The sequence below is a fragment of the Buteo buteo genome, chromosome 3 (genome assembly GCF_964188355.1).
Source record: "Buteo buteo chromosome 3, bButBut1.hap1.1, whole genome shotgun sequence".
NCBI classification, from domain to species: domain Eukaryota; kingdom Metazoa; phylum Chordata; class Aves; order Accipitriformes; family Accipitridae; genus Buteo; species Buteo buteo.
Window position 1 is genome coordinate 12,560,251 of NC_134173.1, and position 23,929 is coordinate 12,584,179.

General features: G+C 38.7%; 1 protein-coding gene across 1 annotated transcript in view; it reads right to left on the reverse strand.

Annotated features, from left to right (window-relative positions):
* Positions 1–785: 785 nt before the first annotated feature.
* Positions 786–23,929, reverse strand: part of ZNF407 (zinc finger protein 407) — a 356,342-nt gene continuing 333,198 nt past the window's right edge. The window contains exon 9 of the mRNA XM_075022872.1: positions 786–3,351. Coding sequence (XP_074878973.1) covers positions 2,012–3,351 — 1,340 coding nt within the window. The 3' untranslated portion in view covers positions 786–2,011. The remainder of the gene's footprint in view (positions 3,352–23,929) is intronic.

Consider the following 23,929-nt stretch of genomic DNA (forward strand, 5'->3'; position numbering starts at 1 on the left):
AAATCACAAATGGTAAACTGCAGCATGTCAGTGTCAACACCCTGTACTGCAGCAGAAAGGTTAGCCATACAGGACTAAGCACAGCGAAGAATTAGCATCCAAGCTGCAAGACCACAGGGCTACAGTTAACAGGAGAAATGATCAAGAAGAAATATTTCCACTGAAAAACATTCCGTTTTTTGAACATCTGTGAGAGTCTTGCAGAGGGCCATCATTTTGTAAAGGTCACCTTTTTCCTGATAACAAACGGGAGTTGATCCTGTCACTGTTTGCTGAAGACAGTATTTAAGAGTAAGTGAACAGCCTGTCACTTTTAAGAAAGATGAGCAAGTCAAACTCGGCTAATTATGAATCTCGATGTCGAACTTGAAATTTACTTTTTTGGGGGTTTGACAAAGACACAACCTTAATTCCTGGAAAATAATAAAATTTAAAAAATAATAATAAAAAGAGATGAAAAGACAGCGGGATCTTATAGCCCCAGAACGAAGCACCTTTTCTAAGCAGCTCTATCAGAAAATACATTTTTAAACAGTTGCTTCAGGAAGGAACTATTGTTTTGCCTCACCCCAACTTTCTTACAGTTGATAATTTTAAGATATTAAACATGATAGGAAACCCAGTTATCTCTAGAGTCAGCATGGTTTATACCCTAAACACTTACACAATTATATTAAGCATGCATGAGGCACACTTCAGAAATTAGATTCTTTTATCTTTATCTATCTAGCGAGCTAGAGAAAGGAAAAGAGAAAAGAGAAAATGCACAGACATAACAGATAGCATTCGTTTGCTCCTGCTGAATGCCAGTTCTGTTTATTGCTTAATATTAAAAATCATGATGCTTCATTTTAATGCTAACATTTTATTTGAAAGACAAAAAAAATAATCCCCAATCCTTGCCAGTTTATATTTTACATTTGTTTAAAGAAACAAAAGCAGTTGTATCATGAAACAAATCTTTTCAACAAGAACTTGCATTGACCAATTGCAGTATATCCACAAGTAAATAACTGACATTCTGGACTAAGCAAGAAATACAAGGTCACCTTTTTTTTTTTCTACTTGTTAATGTCAACGTCAGAATTTTCTTTAAAAACCCCCATAACATTTCAGAAGTTGCTCACAAAATGAACTGCAAAATGGTATTTATATGAAGCACTATTTATAAGAAAAACAAAACACTGACAGTGACAATATTTTTTTCAAAAAATGCGTTTCTTATTTAGGACTCTTGTCTAAAATTAAGTGGAAGTTACAGGCATCAAGTTCTTCCTGAATATGTATAACCAAGAATATTCTGAAGTGTAGCTTTTTTGAGCTCTTCTTTAGGGAAAGTCCTATGTGATACCACGAAAGAGTAAGCTACTATGAAAATTTCGATTTTAGATGCAAAAAATACTTACTTTGATGACGTATTTTTAGCCAGGGATATTTCGAAGTAAGACTCTAGAAAGCAAAATGTCACCTGTTCTTCTTTAAAATGAAGAAGGGCACCAGTTACAGTATGTAAGCTTACCTGTTCACCTTGTTATTATGGGGTTTGTATTTTTGCTTATTTATCTGTTCACAAAATGTACATGTAAGTGGAATTATTTTACTCCTGTGATTATGTTAGACAAAAATGACAGAAGGCAGGGAATTACCCTGAGATAAAGTAACGTTTAAAAAACCCAAACGAACAACAAAGAAAGCAGTGATCAGAACAATATCTACTTTGGGGGGAAGGGGGCTTTTATCCTCTTTTTTACCCTAATATGCTTGTTTTATAATAATCCCATATAATAATTCTTAGAGCTATTGTAACAAGATTGTACTATCTTTTTCAGGGAACTCCTCCTAGCAGCTGACCTTCACCTCCCGCAGGGCGCGTATTTGTTACCTGGCTAGGAGGATGTTATATTGAGAAGGTTTTACAGGAAGCGTTCTAGGAACACAGTGCCTCCATGGATCTGGTAATTTCCAGCCTTGCCCTGCATCAAAGCCTAGGAGATGAAGCTCTTCGTGCTTCTTATACTTCGTTATCATCTCTCTGGCCTTGAATTACTTGCGAGCCTCCCTCTGTATAAATGACCATGCTTGTTAACTCTTCTGCTCTATCAGGGGATACGGCTTCTGTCTTTATAGCAGTACCAGCCTGCAAAATCTCTTGAGGTCCAGCTGTCTCTATCACAGCATGCGAGTACACACCAGGCTCATCCTGCATGTCTGGTGGCAATTCTGTGACGATGTAGTGCGTTGCACCTTCAGAGAAGTCGCCACCAGAACCCTGAACCATGGCTTGAGCTAATTCTTCTGTAACGATAATCTGTGATATTTCCCCATCTGACTCAACTAAATCCATGTGCTCGCTCTGGACGCTGAGCGCGTGGCTACCACCTTCCTGCATAATTATCTGAGAGCCTTCTCTAGCTACCATATGCACAGTCCCTTCCTCATTTACTATGACCTGAGTGACACCTTCTTTCATCAGCTGGTCGGCTGCAGCCGTATCACATACAGCAAACTGTAATACTCCTTGGACCATTTTTTTGAAGGCAGCCTGAGCTCTCTCCTGAGATGCAATTATAGCCGATGGGTGCATGACCCGCGTCACTACTTCCATAGGTTCGGTATCTTCCTGAGTCTCTTGAACTTCATGGAACATTTGTATTTCTTGTCCCTCTGCATCGCTGGGAACGCCGGGCGTCTCTGGGTTTGGCATTTGCAAGAAGTCTTTGTGACTAGACCTGCATCTGTCGAGGAGTCCAGATTTGTTTTCCACTTCACCCAGCTCTGTTACAGCACAAAGCAGGGCATCTAATGCCGAGGAGGAGTCTGGAGGATGGACCGTAGCTTCAGAAGCATCTAAAACTTCTTGTTGCATTATCTGCTGCAGTACGGTGCTACCGGAGTCAGGAACCGCATCTATTCGAACGGCTTCCTCCATACCAGTTCCTGTTCCTTCAACCACTACCACCTGTGTTGCACCATCTGCTAACTGCTCGGTAAGTATCTGCCCTGGAACCATACTGCTCACGTGTGAGCCATTCTGATTTGTAGCTATGACTTGCCCATCTTCTGTAATATGGACCACCCTGGCCATCTGACCGGCCATTGCTAGAGTCTGAAGGGTAGCCGCTGCTGTTTCTTCCACAGAGGCATCAATTGCAAAGTCGCCTTCGTATCCTTGAATAATAATAACTTGTTGAACTTCTTCAGGTGACTGTGGCTGTCTTCTACTGCCCCGAAAGACCTTCTCTTTAACTGGAGAAACCTCTCCCAGTGCTGCTGCAGTAAAAGGACTTGTAGTTTCCACAAAGGTTGCTCCTTGCCCCTTCAGTCGGCACTCATAGGACTTGGATACAATGCCTACAAGATAAAATGTGCTGTTAACATGATATCATGGAAAATATCAGTTCATTACTTTAACAAATTGTAGCTTAAATGGAGAAAAAATCCTTGACAATTTTTAGATTTCACTGGCAGAAAACACAGATAAAATGAGCAAGTGAACAAAAACAATTTGCATGTTTTCCAAATAACATATTTACAGGTTGAAATAATTGCTGAGTTTAACAATTCTGCAGCCTATTAACAATTTAAATGTGTTTTAAAAAATATGCTGTATAAAAAAGCCCAGATAAATACAGTATACGGTTAAAAGTCATTAACACATCTTTTATAGAAGATCCTATCGGTGATATTTCGTACTTCAGTAATGAATCTTAGGATCGTGTATTACATTAAACATATCTGGGTGTGAAAAACTGTGGCTGATCTTCTTAATATCCTGCTTTTGTTGGCGAGGTAATTGCCATGCTGTCATTTTGATGCCATTGTCTTCCCCTTCATTTCCCACCTAGCATCTTCTCCAGCACACCTGACTGACTCAGTCACTAGCCTAGTTACCTGGAGAAAACACTCGGTGGTTTTCTTACTCTAAGTGGGGTATTCTATAAAATATCATCCAGAGAAACCTCAATTACACTTCTTAATTATTTCTACAGGAAATCAATTAACAGATTAAAATACCTGTAACATCTACATTCCAACTGCTTGCTTTGCCACTCGGTCTGGTTTTGGGTCATTGAAGATTTCCTTCTTGGTTCTCATCACTAACAATATAGCTTCACCAAAGCAAATGGTCCCCACAGCCGCACGAAGTCGAGCCCGCCATCCTCAAAGCACGGCCTCAGGATTGCCTTCAGCATTTTTGGGAAGGCGTAACCGAGAGCACCCTGTGACCAGCTTTATGGATACGTTCATGGTAGAACAACTCTAGCACTCGCTGCCTTCCCATGGCAGTGCCATCCTACAACTCCTGCGGCTGCTGGGAAGAGAGCTTTGGGCCACAACCAGTGGACACAGAGAGAAGAGTGGGTCCTGGATGCTGAGAATGAGGCGGGAGTCTAATGCCAGATGGGCCTTAGGAAGGCTGATTAAGTCCATGCTGCTGAGACTTCCCACACCCATGCTCTAGTTTAAATTCACCTACACAACCTGAAATCACATCTCTGGAGTAACAGGCGTAGCATCTTCTCACTGACACACATAGATATGCCATTGCTTGTTTGGGATAAAACAAGCAAGAAAAAACATTGACTTTTACAGTCAAATTTCAGGCTAGCACTGTACTTTCCAAGCCACCAAGACACTTCTAGTGAACAACATGCTCCCTTGAACTCAAGAGACCAAGAAAATTATACTAAAGCTGGCCTAAGGGGGCTCTTTTACCCAAAGCATAGAGCTGTCAGGCCCTGATCCCACAGAGAACCAAACTGGGCTGTAAAACCCAGAGACTCATTTGCTTAAAGGTAAGTTCATACTTAGGAGCAGTGTTACTCCGAGACCGAGTACTTGGCATCTTGCAGCCTCTAGCAACTTGATATGCTAAGGTGCATATCAAGTTAATATTCCAAGATAACACCAATGCTTAAAAGACTGAGCTCTTGCTAGCATGCATGCATCTATCTATCTATCTGTCTATCTATCTATCTGTCTATCTATCCATCTTTCTTTTTTTCTATTACAAAGCTTCTGGTGGAGAACCGTACTGTGAAGCACAAGAAGTAATTTTGTTACGCTAAAAGGCTGCAAATCACCTTCACAAGTCTAAACTGACGTTATACAACTTTCTCCATCTTAGTTTGCAAGGCAGGTTATCTTCGGAAAAGAAAATTAACAATTTAAACCATTAGAGTGTTTCCAAGTGATGCTGCATGATAAATCTGGCATATGCAATTGAAGTACATTTTGTCAGGCGTAAGTGAGAAGGAAGCTTACTGTGGTACGACTAGTTCTTATCCCCACTTTTCCTGTGCTCTCTGTAGGCACTGACACTCACAAGACCCCCCAAAGAGCAGAAAAATAGGAAGGGGAAATCAACATAAAATGACAATTATCTTAGCTCCTCCACATTTTACAATAGAGTAGAAGTAATTAATTCTCTCAGGAATCTTGCTTTGTTGACATGATAAAAGAGGAGCCTGGCAGTGATGTGGCACAAAATCAAAATAACTCTACAAATCATGCATTTTCCACCGGATTTCAAAATCAAAATAGCTACGATCATAATTTTCACACATGCACAGCAAAATCATGACATCTTTCCCCTAAGATCATGATAATTTATGTACGGGATACAGCATCACTGCACTGAAGAGAAGCTCCGGTCTAGCGAGGGGAAAGAAGAAGGAAATTCATTCTGTTTTCATCTCCTCAAAGAAATGCTGTACCCGTGAATCCATGCAACTCCAGTCTTTGCTGTGCAATTGAATGGGAAGTCTCCTGGGTGAAGAGCTATCCGGTGAATCCCTTGCAGCACTGATAATTATGCCATTCTGACTGCTTACTTAATCTATTTGAATCCAGAGGTGAGTTAAGCCACTTCCTGACCATTAAAGTAAACTACATGGGTAAATACTGCTGTCACTAAGGGGTGTGATGAAGCTTAACTACACCAACATCTTAACCTCAGCTCAGTGCAACCCCAGCTATTCCATCACAGTTCATAAATGCGATTGCAGGTCCATCTTTTGATTCAGCAATTTAATAACTTCGAGTGCTGTCAGTACTGCTTTGAAAAATGGCTCCTATAAAATGTAACAGCCTCAATCAGATTGTAAAAGATTCACCCACTGAAGATTCTTCCATTTCAACTATAATGAATTAATGTTGAGCTGTGTAGAAGTTCAAGTGTCATTTAAACTAATGTGAATCTACTGTAACTTTAAATTTTAACTGGACTATGACCAAGAATTTACTGGGAACATCAACTTCAATTTTAGTGATTTTTCATGGTAAATATGAATTGCAGATTTTACTGGTTTTCTTTTGTTTTAACAGTGAAAAGCCAAGTAGGGAAGATATTTAGAAAACAACATATATTGAGGCTTAGCTGGTATTTTGACTTCGGAACAGTGCATTTCTACAATGGAGCACTGCTATCCAACACAACATTTGTAGGAATTTTTAGGCATTTAGGGAACATGTCACATTATGGGACTGTATGTAGCAACAAATCATGTCGTCCTACTAAATCCAGCCTGCCTCTCGCCCCCTCTTAGAAACGGCTAAAGAGAGGGGGTAAGTGTTGGCTGACATGGCAAACATAAGCTGCAATACAAGCCCACATTAATATTAGGAAAAGTGGACTTGTTGCTGATTGCATGTCATTGCGAATTAAAAAGACACACAAATAGGCATTAAAATGACAAAATATAACGATACGAGAGCTCATATTCAGACAATTTGTAAAGAGGTGTTTCATATCTAGGGGTGCAATGATCACAGAATTGGTTTCTTTCCAAGAAGTCTGTCATTTCAGCAGAGCCATTATTTATCAGTTGGAGTCCTGAGCGACTGTTAGTTTTTTATTTGAAAATGTCAGGATTTTTTAGACATTAAATCCATATTCGCAGGTTATTTTAATTCTCAGAGACCACGAACTCCCGAAATAGGGCTAGAAGAAATGCTTTGATGTTTAATGTGCTTCTGGGAAACTACAAATAGGGCTTAGTACCTTTTTCCCTCTCTTTTACTCAATACCTGACTTTCTTTTGTGTGTCTGTTTTATTCTTTTGTTACTGTCATCATTTGTTCCCCACAGAATAAATACCTTATTCTTTTGTTAAGCTTACATTTAATTAAAATGTACAGGATTTGTGCAGTAAACTCGAATGAAACAAATAAAACAAGGGCCCCCTCTCTTGAAGGCATACGTTGTGAATGAAAAATGTCATTACAGACTAAAAAATTTTGCAGTAAACAGGGCCTACAGAGAGAAGTTTCCCCCGTAATGACATCCATAAAATACACAAATGGCACTTTTAGTACCATCCTGAATATGGCATTTTCTGTGCTCTACACACAATCTAAATGGTTTGATCATAGAGCATAATACTCCATTGGGTTTATAGAACAATCAATGTTCCATAAAATGATGTATTTATCCAATAGTAGGCTCAGCAGTTACTGGTGTATGACATTGTAGGACACTGGCTTTGTACTGTTCAGCAGCACACATGCTGGCTGTAAAACTTATCTAACACTACTTCAACAACTTCATCTCATCTGTGTCAAGTAATTTGTTGAAGCCTCAGCTTGGTTTAAAAAAACTTGTAATAAAAATTCATAGAATTTTCAGGAGAATGAAAGCTGATGACAATAGAAAGGTCACATTGTGGCGCCAGTCGCGGGGTCGGGGGTCAGCCGCAGTTCTAAAACAGAAAGTAGATTTCATGCATCGTGTAGCAGATAAAGATGGCATTAAGGAGACTTGTCTCAGAAAGAAATGCGTAATGCTTTAGGAAAGTCTGGGCTAATATTATATGTAAAGCACCACTTTGCTCTCAGCCAGCAGCCTCTTTAGAATTCTAACCCTTCCCCAAAAGTTGTAGCAAGCGGTTGTGCATGGTGAGGCTAGGCTGAGGACATCCTTCACAAGGAGCACCTTTAGGACAAAGCAGTAAGTCATAAATGAAATAATCTATTACGACGACGGAAATGATCTGCATTTACACAGCAAGCTTAAACCAGCTATTTTTCCTTTTCTGCAAAAGTTCTAGGAGGCCTGATTTATAGCACCCTATTCAGCAACACTTAATTTTTCATACTTTGGTGATTAGGTATGTTATTTATTGACACGTACGAATATTTGGTATCTACTAAAATGCAATGAATATTAAATACTGTGAATGCAAAGAAACATTTTTCCCTTCAATTAAATGCAACCTTCAAGGAATTTAAAAGATATAGAAAATTCAACTTATGTTGGGCAACTGATTTTTTTTTTTTACTTTAAAAGTTATTGTCTATGTGGCAGTACAGTATTTTGAATGGTACGGCAAGTCCACCATTCAAATTTACAAAGAAATAATTTAGGCCTTGATCAAGCTCCAAGTTTCTGTTCTTTTTTCTTTCCTTTTTTTTTTTATTAATTATTTTTGTAATGATCTCTAATTAATTAAGTGCAATCTAAGAACTGTGGCATAATGTCATAACTTTGGGATTTCCTTGATTTTCGGAGGCCATAATAATAAAAGCCCCATTTTTCAGATCTCCGTTCCTTAGCCATTGTAAAAACTATCCTTTCTCATTTGTAAGGTTTATATGTGCAAGCAATGCATGGGCCAGCATTTTCTAAACCAGCTAGTTAAGCTACTAAATAAGAGGTTGTGAAGGCTCATTCATGTCTTCTGCTAAAGGAAAGAAAATAGGATGGGTCAAACCAAGAAGTGAAATAAATCAACAACCCAAAATGGCTCTGTCAGAACTATTAAGTTCACAAAGGCAGCAAATATTTGTAAAGCAGTACAAATAAGTATACCTACAGGGGACTTAACCAGCTCCCTGAGAGACAGAAAAAAAAAAAAAAATCCACTATTGACACCAAGTATGGAAATCTCAAGAGATACCAATGCCGCAAGGTTTTTTTCCTTTCAGTATACTATTACTGTAAAAAGAAAATTAAACAACAAAACCAATTCCCAAATAATGTTCATAGTTTATTTTATACTTAGAAATCCAGTAATGTCATGTTTCAATGCTGAAACTCAAAACATCTTTGGCTTCTAGCTTTGTCCTTAACCATTCAATCATGTTTAGAAACTTCAAGGTCTTGTAAGAATTGCTTGAATAAAGGATGAAGTTTTAACCTTTCAGGTATCTTAAACAAAGCAGCAAATGTCCTTTTAACTTCCTTAAAATGTAAAAGGAAATATTTTTGTAATTTATTTTCTTTTGAAAAACAGACTGAAATTTCCTGCTTGTTATTTTTACCTCCCACACCTTAGAGGACTATGACAACAGCAACAAAAAGAAACAAAAGACAAAACAACACCAAAAGAAATAACTGAGCCATTCAGTTGGGGCGTTGAGGCAGTTGGTTTGGTTTGGTTTAGTTTCCCTCCAGTGTCCAATTAACCTTTGGGAAAAGGCCTTCTCTGTGAAAAATTTCAGTTTCTCTTTTCCTGCACTCAAGGTCAAAAAATGAACACTATAGAGCCCAGCGTTATAGAAGCTATGCAAATAAAAAATATACATACCGAAACTCCCACTGATCCTAGCAAACACGTACAGTGTTAACGTGCAGATTTTACAATTGCCTAACCTGCACAGCAACTGATTTTCTTGTTGACTACTTTTCCTCTTTACCCACTTGCCACCACGCAGGCTTGTCTTCTCAACTCCTACATGTGAGCAAAAACCTCGCTGTGGCATATACAGCAATTACCTCTATGGGCAAGCAGCATTAGGAATGTATCTGGAGTATTTTAGCTAGTTCTTCCAGTGCAATTTAGCAGCTGGAGATGAGGATAGCCAGCCTGGACATTTCTTGGCAGTCCAGCTTCAAAGGCTACTCTGGCCCTCAGTTTGGGAACAACTGACATTGATGCTACACGGATGCACTTTCTCCGTTTTATCCCCCACAGTGCAACTGGAAAGTGCCTTTTTAGCACTTCTAAATCAGAATCCCAGTTTCAAGAGGTACTGTTCGTGCTTGGTCAAAGCGGAGATTTCTGCTTACTAGGCAGACAGAACACATAAGCTGATACGAAAAATAGTATGAACGCTAATACGAGAAAATCAGGGGAAAAAGCCCCACAAGCTCTGCTCATAAGGAAAATGACCTGGATTTCTGAAATAGGTCTAGTCCCAGACAGTAACTGTTTTGTCAAAAAAGGCAAAAAACCCCCTTTTTGTCATTATTATCTCAGCAAGAGTTTTTGTTTTTCAAGAACATATACATTTAGATCCTGGTCTTATAAATATTTGCTTATCAAAAGTACTGCTTACTGTCATAGTTAGCCTCAATAGTCTCAAAGGGACGAAACATGGTAGCTTGCATTATGCATTGTGTTTGCATAATCAGGCCCTTGGGATTAACAATTCTGAAAGTGGCTAGCCTTCCCTAACGTTTGATGTACATATACGCACTAAAGAGAACAGACACTTGTAAGGGATACCTAAAATAAAACATCACGTTATTAAATGATCAAGCAGAAATTATATTCTTCTGCATACCTATCAAATACGAGTATCGTGATTTCCTGTATTTATTTATTCTGATTTATGCACCCATTCAGTAAAAAGGAGCACCTGTTCTTTGCTGGAGGGCACATCTCAACCCATTTGAAAAGCACAGCAGTTTTTAGGGGGAATGCTTGGGAATAACACAAAATAGAAGGTTTCCCTAGTTCTTTTTGTTAGTTAAGATAGCAGAAACTACCATTGCCAATGTGATAGTCGTATCTGTATTTCATTTATAAATTCAACGATGTTACAGTGTATATTCATATCTTTCCAGAGTAAATTACGGGAAATAACCATTTGTCTTCATTGTAGACACTTTTGTATGTATAGTAGAAAACAAACCTCTATTCAATAACTGCACAGAGGCACCATTAAAATCAAATTTACAGTAAACAGAACCTGCAGCTGGGGTAAAACACTAACTGTTAGTATTTTAATTATCAGTGAAGCTTTCGGAGGTCTAACATCTGCTCATAGCCAAATGACAGCAGCTGCTTGTGTACACTTAAAACAATGTGAATTTCTTCTATAAATATTAAAATGAATTGTATGTTGCATGTTCATTGTGGCTATATTCCTATTAGGCTGTTTAAGTATATAGGGTATTTTGAACTTCTTTCTTGTGGCAAATTCATAAAGGGCTGACCTCTTCAAAAGAATGAGAGGCAAAGACAGCAAAAATTCTCGAGTCTGTAAATTGGAAATGTTTAGAGACAGTACTAGAGGTCACCCTCTGCCAAGACGTTGCTAGTAAATGCTAACAAAACATCAGCGATAAGTTCTGATCATTGTGCACTATAGTAACTTCAAGGACAGGACTTCTCAGGATGCAAGGTGTCAGGAGTCTATGGGATGGGTTATATCAAAAGCTAACGCTCATCTAATAATTAAAGCAATTAATGCACTATGTTAGCAGAAAAAAAACGTTCTGCTTCAATAACCAAAGCATCAGAGGAGATGAGTGTACTCTCTTTCACGGACTTCATCAAAATCATACTGGAATAAGCCCTGATTCATACGATTAGAAATAATAAACTGTCAGGAAGAAGGAGCTATGCTGGGCCAATAGGACATCAGTTAATTTTGCTAAAAAGGGCGACCTTCATAACTTAATTTTGCAGCTTTTTATCTGGACCCTGACATACAGTCGATATTTTCCTTTTTGTCTCTCGCCTGCTCAGCAATATAGGAAAGAAAACTGGAGGAGTGACATACGTCTGGTCAAACGGTAGAGGCTGGCACCATGACAGAAAGAGAGCCTTGCAACCAGTTTCAGAAGAAAATAAGGGAAGGGGGTTTTATGGTTTTAACTTGTACAGGTTTTCAGTGGAGAAAGATTAGACGCTTCAGCCTTACACGTGTAACCACAACATAGGATCAACCACCAGTACAGCTGTCCCCAGCACTGGTCCCTGGCATAAGATGAAGGTGAATTAATTATGAAGGCAGTTCCCAAGCTTCCAACATCAGATTTCCCACCCCAAAAGTCAGTCTCAGTGCAAGGGATCCAATAACTTCTGAGAAGGAGGGAATAGGGCTGGTTACAGGTGGTCCAGTTACAATGCAGAGGCCTTCTCCTGACAGCATCAAGGCTTGTCATGTCTAAAACGACGATCGTGGGGAAAGATGCTGATTTTTCAGCTCAGAGTCACAGGCTTAGCAGTAATGCTAGGATTACTTTGGAAGCGTGAAGCAGGGGTACATGCTGGTTCTGGGAAGTGGGATGGGAAGTAGAGGCTGGAGAGATGGGTAACTAACTCTTTTATACCACTTTCAAGGGTTGAGTTTGTGACAAAGTCTTCTTTTCATGATTCACCTCTGGTGAAGGATGGAAGCAGCATGTTGCCAGCATATCTTCAAAGGAAGAGCTGTTCATATAATTGACCCGTCTGCTGACAGAAATATATTTTCAGTGCTACTGATAGAGTAGTACTTAAATGAGCTGTCTTCCACTTCCAGTGTTAGAAGGCGCTAGGCTGTACGTAGATAAAACAAGACAGAAGACACCAAAGGTGGTGCTTTCTGAGCCATCGCTGAGCACTACCGACGCAGGAATCGCTAAACGGTGTGTGTGCCTGGGCTGCATGGGAAGTGCAGAGTAAACTGTTGCACTGCAGCTCTGCCAAAGCGCTCAGAAGCTCCTTATTCGAGTTGCTTCCACTTGGCTGCAAAGTTGTGCTTTCAAGATCTGAATAATTTTCATACTACTCTGTCAACAAAACTACTTAAGTTGTTCGTTAGCTAGAGGTAGAAATCAACAGCTTTTAGATGGCGTACGGAGTTAATACTAAATTGGGAGGAAGTGTTAACATCATTACAAAGAAAAACAGGATGTAACATAAGTAAAGACTAAAATAACAATGCAAGATTCAACTTGTGCTGCTGCTGCATACTAGCACTTGTGGAGCAAGTAAATATGCAAAAATGACATTCAGTGAGAGAGAAGTCCCTTGAGAACTGTAATGCTGAAGAAATTTAAAGTATGACAGTGTTCATCAAATTACATGTGAGTTTATGAAAATGTAAAACAGGAGAAGAAAACAGGCCAAAGCAATTTTTAATTGCACATTCAAAGGCACGTCTGCTGCACATTGTTCTGGTACAGATACAACTGAATTATGTCTTGACCTCTCTAGGGGAGGGATCTTGACTAAGGAATATTCAGAATAGTGAAACAAGAACTATTACAAGGCTGACTTGCAAGGAAATATTGAAGGTTTAAGTGCACATATTCTGGCTACATATTCTGCAAATGCTGAAGAAGGAGGAAAATTTTTGTCCCTTTTCCATCAGCATAACCCGATTTTGTTGAAACACTAGAACATTCATGCCATACTGCAGGAAGATGTTTCGACATGTTGAGCAACCAAAAGCCCATTCAGCTACCTTGCCCACTTCCAGGTGCCAGGGTGACAAAGCTCCCAGATGGAACAAATTGACTGCACAGTAGTTAGAATATGATTTAACCCGAGCCATCACCATTTGCACTGCAAATCCATACTACAATGTTCAGAGAAACATAGCATGCAATTCTGCAGTAACTACTTAGTTAACTTTTGTAAACAACTCCGTTGTGAACTAAAGTTCACCCAAGACTGTGGCATCTTAAGTCTTAAAAAGCCAAAGAATTTGCAACGACTGTCAATCATAGGAAGCATGAATCCTATTCAAATATGGACTAGTAAACAAACCCTGCCACCCTGTCAGGTCATTTCATTAGCTCTTGTTATTTTTTCCTTCCTGAGGCCCAATTTAGACTAGGAAAAGACGGAATATTTTAAAAATTACTAGTGATCACATTTTTCTAATATATTTTAAATGCCACTTAGCTCTTACTTCTGATAGCACTCGATAGCACCCATATATATATGCCTACTACTGAAGCCAAATAATGTTTAACCCCACATTAACTACATGATGCCAAGTGGTTTAAAACCACCATGGTTCCTAGTATACTTGTCTGTAGCATGATGCCCAGTGCAGTGAATGCACTTCTTATTCTGCTGTTACATGGGACCTGCTATGGCATCGTTAGTGGTAACATAAGTGGACCCCGAGCACTTTTACTATTGCTGGAACTTAGCTCACATTTTTCAGTGCAGTAGACAAAATTTCAGAGGACGTTATAATCATTTTTGTGAAAGTGGTAAAGCTTGTGATATGCGACAAGACAGAGACCAGATAACACCCCCACCAAAAAACCCAGCAGCCTGGAGCTAGATACCTGGAAGATCTGATTTTCAAAAACACTGAGAAACTAACAGCTCCTGCTGACACTTATGTTAAAGGGTTCTTATTCAGCTACCATTTTTTTAATACTTCTTACTCTTTTTCCAGCTACTGTAGTTTAGGGAACTAACAGTTTCCTAACTTCCGGCACATAAGAGACAAAACGCACAGGAGGACTCATTGTGGTCTGTCATTTCAAAGATGTGCAGATTAAAGAGCTTCTGAGCAGCCCATGGCATCCCAGGTTGAAATAGCTGCTACAAGTCCCAGGTAGGGCTTAGAGATTTTGTAGGAATATCTTTTGGTATATATTCCAGTGCTCCAAACCCCATTGAGGTTCACCATTTCTTTCAGTGTGTCTCCAAGTGCCCTTAAAACATTATTCAGGTGCTTCTACTGAAATAAAAAGACTCTAAAGCTATCTGAATGATATTATTTTCTTTATAAAAAGAAAATACACATATGAAAATGTACACAGACAGAACAAAAATTCCATCAGTGTCTAAAGAACAAGCTAAAGGAAGACCCAAATTAATGTATTTCTTCTTCCACATGGGTTTTAGGGTCTCTTTCACAATAGAGTGAATTTTATGGAAGATTTTTAGGTCTGTGTTCTCAAAGCTAATTTCCTCAATGCAGAATTAGGAAGCAAAATAAAATTGGCCTGCTTTCCACTAGTGCTAGGCACAAGCACATGCAAATGCAAACTGAACAGAACGCAGTTAAAATCTAACAGCATTTATCTAACCATGTGCTTCTAACACTGTATCTCCTGAATTGCTCACAATTAGTAATATATTTATCACTAACACCATAAAATGAAAAGGCATTATTCTAACTTTTCAGGCAGAGAAGTGAAGAACAACAAAAAGTGTGTTGCCAGGGTCACACAAGGATTCCCAGGTGTACTGAGTCCCAGCTTTATGTCTTAATCACAGCATTATCATTTCTTAGAAGAGCCTATTGTCAACTCCAAGAGTTGAGGTACTCCATTTACCCACAGTGAAGCACTAGTCACATCATTGCAATTTTCCTGATAATGCCCTGTCAATGAATCAACCCCATGTTCATGAGCAGAGAGGAGTTCAGTGTCCACGTATCCTATAATGAGGAATGCTGGGCTGCAATCTCTGCTGAGATTGTCATAGGTGTCCACTGATACCATCTGCAATTACAGAATTTTATGAGATGGAAACTGGTTCATTATGAAAAAGACTCAAGTCTACCAGCTCATTTCACAGATGTCAGATGGTAGACTTCCTGATCATCACAATTCTTACAAGTGCGTAAGAAGGGGCCTGTAGTTAAGACTTTTGGGAATTAAGCATATAGCTAATGCTAAGCATAGGCTTACATGCTTTTCTAAGTTGGACCCAGCCTATGACATTCAAAACAGGGACTTAGGCTCTTTCATTTCTGCCTTACAAGGGCCAAACCAGCACTGCTTTTTCCCAGAGGAAGGCAGTCACAAAGTTAGCTAAAAATCACTTTTGCCCCCAGCCAAATATCTCTCTCTCAGACTGATTTCAGCCTGATTCCAACTAAGCAAAATGACTGTATGAACATGTTCAAAAGCATCAGCTGAATTCCATTTTGAATTGTCACCTACTCAAATAAATGCAGACATTCCTTTTAGAAGGCTAAAGTACATTATGTATAACTATACATTTTTGTAGTTTTTAAAATAAGTTTTATCGAAAACCTTCACTGCTACATTTAAGAAGAATGTCTAGAGTGGAAAATGTTGTTGATAAATCATTCTTCTCACAGAGTAATCCCTCTCACATACATGTTTTTGCACTCTGAGACAATGATATACACACCTTCAAATCTGGTAACTATCAGTTTAAACATCTTCATTTCAGACAAGTCAGCTTATTTAAGAACACAGAAATTAAAACCATTCTCTAGGGACTGAAAGAAGTACAGATTTCTTCTGCAGCCATCAAGAAATGAAGCACTGTTTGCTGTAATATAGCCCCCTCCACCCCTTCCAAAATGACCCTGTTTCTGTTGGAGGTGAACCTTGCTGCATTTATTCATTCCCTTTTTAACAAGAGACCACAGAAAAATCCAAGCTAACAGAGTGTTTAGCAAGTGGACTTAAAACACTAAATGCAGGCCATAGTGCTGCTCCACGCTCTGGGTGAACTTTGATACTCCGCAGACCGAATGGAAGGTGCTGACAACAACCTCTATCGTCCTCAATATTAGGAAACCTGCTTATCTGAGAGGCTTCCTTTCTCCTCGGGCAACTACTTCAAGTGGCAGTGACAGACATGCTCAAACCATGGTCTCTGGCCTTTCATATGTTCCTTTCACAGGCCAGTTTCCATAACAAAGATATACTCCCTCTTGGTCAATTTATCACAACCTCCCCGAACGCTTCCCCTCCCACACACGCACTTGGTATCCCCTCTGCCTCATCACGAAGAAACAGAACAAAAGCCCACCAACCACACAAAAATTATATTGTAGATTTGTAGATTAATGGGCTGATTCTGGCATCTCAATTCAAATGGATTTACAACCACTGTGTTTAGCCCTGTGTGATTTCAAATAGAATTACTTCTGATGAATTTGAATGCAAATTCACAAAGCATTAAAACAAACCATGTTTAAACTCATTGGTTCATCAGATGCAAATATCGTGCATTAAGCAGGGAATACCCATTCATGAAAATAATGAAAACTGACACCAATATAATAAAATCATTACAGGTTTATGGATTCTGGGACTTAAACAAGCCATACCCTTGCTTCTCCTAACTGATTAAATGCTTCTTTGCAGTTTATGTTTGATCTGCAATTCAAAAACAAATTAGTTCAGTCTTTGAGCCCAGAACCTTGGAAAATTGCTAGGAGGTTCTACCTCGGATTTGTCTGGGGAGAAGGGCCGGGTAAGGAGAGGAAACCGTGGGGGCAGGGAAGCTGGCAGTGCAATTGAGAACAGACAGCACAGGAGAGGAAGCAGTCAGATAAATCGAGGCTTACAGACTCTACCGGCAAGCATTCATAAAACCACCGCGTGAACAGCATCGTGCAGAACAAAAGGCAATGATGATAAAATTAGGCACTTTTGTTTTATAAAGCTGGCACAGATGGGCCTGTCACACCATGTGCTTCATTTTTATGAAGCCTCAACCACCTTCACTTTGCATCACGTCTGTAGACAAGGGGTTTAAGTGCAGTAGGGCAATGGATTGCCAATTATTTCTGGGATTGTCCCACGGCAAGCAAGCCAAAACGAATGCAGCCATGTTCTAGCTGATAAAGTAGATCTCTGGAGTTGCATCTAAACAGTATCTATAGCGCGAGTCTTCCATTAATCCCCCTTGTCTAATTATCATGAACAAGTTTTCGTTTTCAGTTAGATGACAACAGCCTAGCTCAAAAGTTTCCAGTAAAATCTTTGTATCTAGATATTAAATTCTTCTCATAATGATGAGTTTTAAAACAGGAACACGTTCCTCACTGAGGCATGTAATGCTGATAATGCACTATATTCCTGCACAATCTATGCAGTATAAAAAGTTCTTTGCTGCGCCATGATCTGATCCAATTTGTGTATAAATAGCACTTGTAATAAAAGGAAATGTAACACCAAGTTTTACTTAAATAACAACTCCAAAAGAGGTTGGGAGATAATGTAGCTAACATATGACAAAAAAATTAAGGGCAATTGCAATAGATCTTTCTCAAAATAATTTGGTTTCTCTTTTTCTTTTTCTTTTTTTTTTTTTAATCCATTCACATCTACATTAAGTATTTCAAACCAAAATATTTAGAGATTTCTATGTTGGGATGGCTTGAGGGCAATTTGGTTCATAGAGTTCAGGTACCATCTAAACGTGCAGCAAACACCAGAAAGCCCAACTTTGAAAGTAACTTTCTCCATAACTTTAACCGGTTGTCCCAGGAAAGCTCCTACTTCTGAGGACAGAGATGCATGAGTGAAAAGATCTAAGTAGCTGTGAAGTCCTTAAGATCTACATTTTCAAATGTGAATGCCTTGAATTAGATACTCAAATCTGCATTTAAAAGACCATTAGACATTTCTACGAGGCAATGCGCACTACTACGCTGATAATGTAGCTGACACTGGGCCACAGGGGATTTGAGAAGCCTGGCTGCTCTAGCATTGCAGCAGTCCAGTACCCACTGTCTCCATCAGCTTTTATAAAGCCTTACCTGGCCAGCAGATCAAGGACATCCACTCCTGTGACAGCCCTTGCAATTTGTATCTATGGCTTCGTTACCTCCAGCGCACAGCGCATGGAACAATACTGGTCAGAGGTTAACAGTAAAATCGTGACCGCATTCAGGACACGGACAAAATTCCCACTGACTCACAATGCGATTAATACAATTTTGGAGTAAAACAAACAAACAAAAAATCTGGATTCTGCTCATTCTTCATCATTTAATGCCAGTGTTCTGAGATCCATCCTGGATTCCAAGTGGCATTAAGATGCTGGTTAAAAGCTACCTAGTCCTGAATCGCCTGGGATAGTCACTATGTTTAACTCTGTTGCTCTTCCCACACCCTTTTTCATAAGCACAGTCAACGTAAGTATTTGGGATGGACTCAAAATGTCTGTCCCATTTTCTTATCAATTCTGAAACTGGTCCTGAACCTAGACTAAAATAGCTTCTGATTACAGATATTTTCTGTGAATCATGAGGCAGGAGAGGACTTGTTTTTTCCTCATGACCTACTGGCTAAGTTCTTGAGTACTGCTGAGAAGCTGCTGTAGCATTAATTAAAATTTGTACTGGTTGAAGTGCTATATCACAAAACCTTGGCTTTAAGAGTTGCTGAATACCAGATCAAATACCACTTCTCAGTGCTACATGCATCTTCTGGGTTTTTTTTTCACTGCATGAATGTGGGAGAAACACAATACTCAAGCATAAAGGACCACCTTAATCTGCATTAGAATGAGATGTACGGGTATGTAGTAAGTGCCAATCTGAGCACTCAGATGTGGAATTAGGACCGTATATAGGCACTTATTTTAGAAAGTGGATCTCAGAGGATATATAGGGTTGCCCACTTAGCTTGGAAAACCCTGCTCCAGTTTTAAAAGCTACTTGTCACTGCAGAGCAATTTTGAAGCAAAGTGGTATGTTTGGTGGCCTCATTTGCATGACAATACCCAGAATGCTCTCCTAACTCACAGCTATTTCATGGAAGGGCTGATGCATTCAAGCTTTGAGAATAAACCCAAATCGTGTGGGTGTACCGGTGCATATAATTTTAATACTTCCCCCCCTCCCTGATCCATGTGCAAAAGGTAGAACTACTGAAGTGGGTAGTCATTATAGGTAACCGAACTAACCTGTTCATCATCAACATTTACTAGAAATCAAAATTACAAATGGTAGTTTGGCAAGTCTCTAGCACATTCATTGATTAGCTAACCATCTCGTACCCACGTGTATGTATGTATGCTTTAAGTCTTGACATCAGTCATCAAGGTTTCTGTCCCAATATATTAACAATTAGAAAAACTGAACAACTTACAACACAAAGCACAGATATAGAATAATAGTTCATCAAGATGGACTTTGCTCGTCTCCTGCACTTCTCTCCTCCTCTCTCACAGCTTGCTACACAAAATAAATGCACGACATTGACTTACACTGCAGTACAGAATATCACAGTCTGCTCTATTGTGTGGATTTCACTGCTGAGAAGCTGTAACACTAATTGTCAGTTTCCCACGATCAAAGTAATTTGGTTAAATAATTGGTTTACATTTACTATATTTTATTTGCCTCACAAAAATAAATGTTATAACAAAAGAACATCTGAAGAGGAGGGAATGCCATGGTGATAACACCAATATGGTGCCAACATATGGAGAAATATGTGTGTTTTGTGCATATAAACAATGACATGAAGCTTCAGCTGTTTAGAGAACAAAGCTTTACACCTGAGTTAACATTATGATATGTGCATTCTGGTGTATGCGCATACGAGGGGTGAAATTCTTCTGCTATTGGATTTTGGCACTGAACTCAAAGAATACTGTTTTAGAGTGCTGATTAACTGGTGATCATTTATAACTTATTCTTGATAGGTGATAAATGATGGCATTTCTTCTTTTCTATTTACTCTATCAGTTACATGAAGTCTGCACTCACATGCGAAACAATGGCTTTTCTATACCTAAAATCAGGTTGATGACATCATGATAACCCTTCGAGCCATTCCTGGCTTTTCAGATGTTTTTCTCTCTTATATTTTATATAATCTGTGGATTTGACCACAATTTTTACAGCTCCTCCCCACATGCAGAAAGAGAACACAGTAACTAAGTGCCTGCAGCAGTCGACAGAAGCTGTTTCCTTTAACCTCCCTCTAGACTACCAGGCGTGAAGAACAGCCGAAACATTTTCCTTCAGTCACCAGAGTGTCTCTTTTTCCAAATGTCGCTAAACAGCTTCATTCAGAATAGGCTGCCACTGGAGTTCCTTCAAAATTCTGCCAGAATGGCTTAAACTCAAAAGTAATTAAAAGCCTCTGAAAAACTCATAAGTCAAGGGAGTGGCATAACACCCATTAATTACAGTGCTCAGTGATGTCACACCTGTGACTTATTAGAGGCTATCCTGAAGTGGGTTCAGAGCTGCTGTTCATAATTTATAATGGTATTTTGAAGACCGCCTATTGAGAAGCAGTATCTAATTGAGATAGTACATATTGAATAATAGCTGATTGCATCATATAAAGAATAATATGGTGGCTTTCACTGTAAAACTATCGCAGATGAACACAGGTTTAAATACCAAACACACCACCACAAAATGGTGCACCTGCAGTGGGACCACGACCCTGTGATAACTGTGATCTAGTTTGACTGTAGCTCTGTTAACTCCAATCAACAATCAACTCTAAGAAGGACAGAAAAAAGAACTTCAAAGGACAAAGTGATTGCTGTTTTTTCCAATGGGTCCTGGTGTTGACTGATTTTTAATACGTTAATACTGTTACCAGAATCAGAAGGTCTAAATACTTTTGCTTCATTATTCTTGGCTGTACTTGCAGGATTTAAACATTTGTAAGGAAAGTAAAATCCTGAACAGGTTACCTGAAATAAACAGGGGTACATTTATTTCCATCAGTCCTCAGATGCTATTTTTGCTAGAATATAGGACACATTGTCTACAGAACATTAACTTAAATTATATAGAACAATACTAAATTTTATGAATTTGCAGTAAAATTTGTCTGTATTTGATATTCATTTACAGAAAAAAATATTGCAATATTTCTGCAACAGATTAAAACCTGCAATTTGCTTTTTTCCTTTGTCTGTTTTGAGTTTAAATGGAAACAAACCTTGCAGTATAGAATTGGCTTAAGGTCACCTGTCTACAAGGGATTACTGTGTAGTTCCTTTTATATTTTTCCCCCTACTAGTTTGAGGGACAAAAGGGCAGCAGTACCCTAAGGGCTTTTTCAAATAACCTCTTTAGCAAATAAAGTCATACCCTATGTATAGAGGCCATTTCATCCCAGTCCCATGGGCTGCCTGTAGGGTAAAATACTGAATTTTTCTGGCATATGTCAGTGAAGGTGAAAAAGAGGACCACTACTTACAGAAAGTTAAAGGCTGAATGAAAGCATGTGAATTTCCTTAATGCGCTAATTTAAAGCACTGCATATCGCAGCTGAAAAGATCAGATATAAGCATCTTGGAGAAACACTGGAATACATTTATGTGAACCATACAGAGACTCACGTACCAACAACTGATTTACTATGGCTTGAAAACGCAACAGATTCAGCTTATCTGAAATCCTAAACAAACAAACAAACAAATAAATAAATATATTTTCTCCGGGGAAAATAAATAAAACAAAATTGGGCCTTTTCTTTGTGGATGTAATCTTATGACTGTATCAACTTAACATTACCATAAACGTCTCCGAAACCAACTGTCAAGAAAGAATCTGTTATGCTTATATAAATTACTATTATTGTTGTTTTTATTGCTGCACTTGCTGCACCCCACTTCTGTAATTGGTTAAAAGATAACGTGCAAAACCCCAAACTTTCAAGTATTCGTAAGGTATAAAATAATGGTTTTAAAACAAATGATTTGACAGCTGCAAATGCAGGATAACACCTAGTTACATTATAGAAACAGTGTGGATAATTACTTTTTTCAAAAGGAAAGACTCCATGGACCACAGTCCTGTCTGAATTTCCCTGCAGCTCAGATAATGTGCAGTAATACAAATCCTGTTGTCACCTCAACCTAAGTCTTTTTATCATCTATACATCAGTAAGAATGATGAGAGACGTCCCATGATTCTAACAGTCTTCCTTTGAAGGATCCACATGTTAATTACTGCACTAATTATGGTTTTTGAATAACCAAATGAAGTAAGCAGTCTATGGGAGGTACAGGCATAAACCTAAGACTGAGAAAATACTAGTTACTGAAGTCATCAGTGTAAACTGACACATTGAACATGCTTAAAAGAACTAGAAGAAGTAGATTTTAAAAGACAAGCATCTTCAATAATTAGGGTTCCATACAGGAAAAAGAAATGTTATTTCTTAATGGCAAGTGCATTTAAACTGTTATCTAAAGATCTGAAGGTAAGCCTGCTTAATTCACTGCTTCTTCTTTTGTTATTAGGAAAACATAATTGTTCCAAATAATTAGCACTAGAGTACATCACAAGCTGACAACAAAATTATAGAAATCTTCATATTCAGATCCGTCTAGCTGGCTATTAGGAACAGTTTCTGATCATAACCCATTAGTTGAAGTGCTGTGAGTTCTTGATTGCCACCAAATAACCTCAGATATCTGCCTAAGTTAACAGCCTCTATTTATTCAGAGTTTTCTTGACAGTAAAAATTGCTTACGATTTTTACAGCTGCCACACAAAAGAACAGTATCGGATGTGCGCACTTGGAAGATTAGGTGATAAAATAATTGAAATGTGGATTTTAGACACAATTTTAACTCCTAACTTTCTAAATGAAAAACAGCTAAGGGATTTCAGTGTGCTACAATGGTACTATTGGCTTTTCTGTTTATTAAAAATTAAAATGAACACATTCAGAATCTTTCTAGTTGTGATGTCCATGCTAATTAAAATAAGATTTCTTCGGGGTGAGTTGTTTTGGCATAACAGCCCTACTTTGTCCTCTTTTTCCACTGAACACCACCTAATCAACAGCTAAAGATTTCTCTCCATCTTAAAGCTCAATCCCCCTTTTTTTTTTTAGGTGCTTTCTTGTGAATAATGCCAGGACATAAACGGCTGTTAATTCATTTCTTGAACAGCTAACTAGCATGGATAGCACCACAGCAAAAGCTACCAGAAAGTGTGGCATATTTTTCAAAGACACTGACAAATGAATCTTCTGACAGAAATCACTGCTGTAACTCCAAAAGGGAAAAAAACCCCAACAAAACCCCCCGTGTGCACATGATGAGAAGGGAAGCGTACTCTCTTAGTTACTTACCCAGCTTCAGTGAGTGGATTATTGATAACGTAATACAGACAAAATGAAAACTTGTTTAAATTTCCAATCTAATACTTTAGTTATCTATAATGCTATTTGAAGCTGCTTTCAAAATGTTTTTTTGTGATAATAGCTTGGTTTATAAACCTACAAAGCTTTCTGTCAAATCCCATGAGGGATAATTTTGAT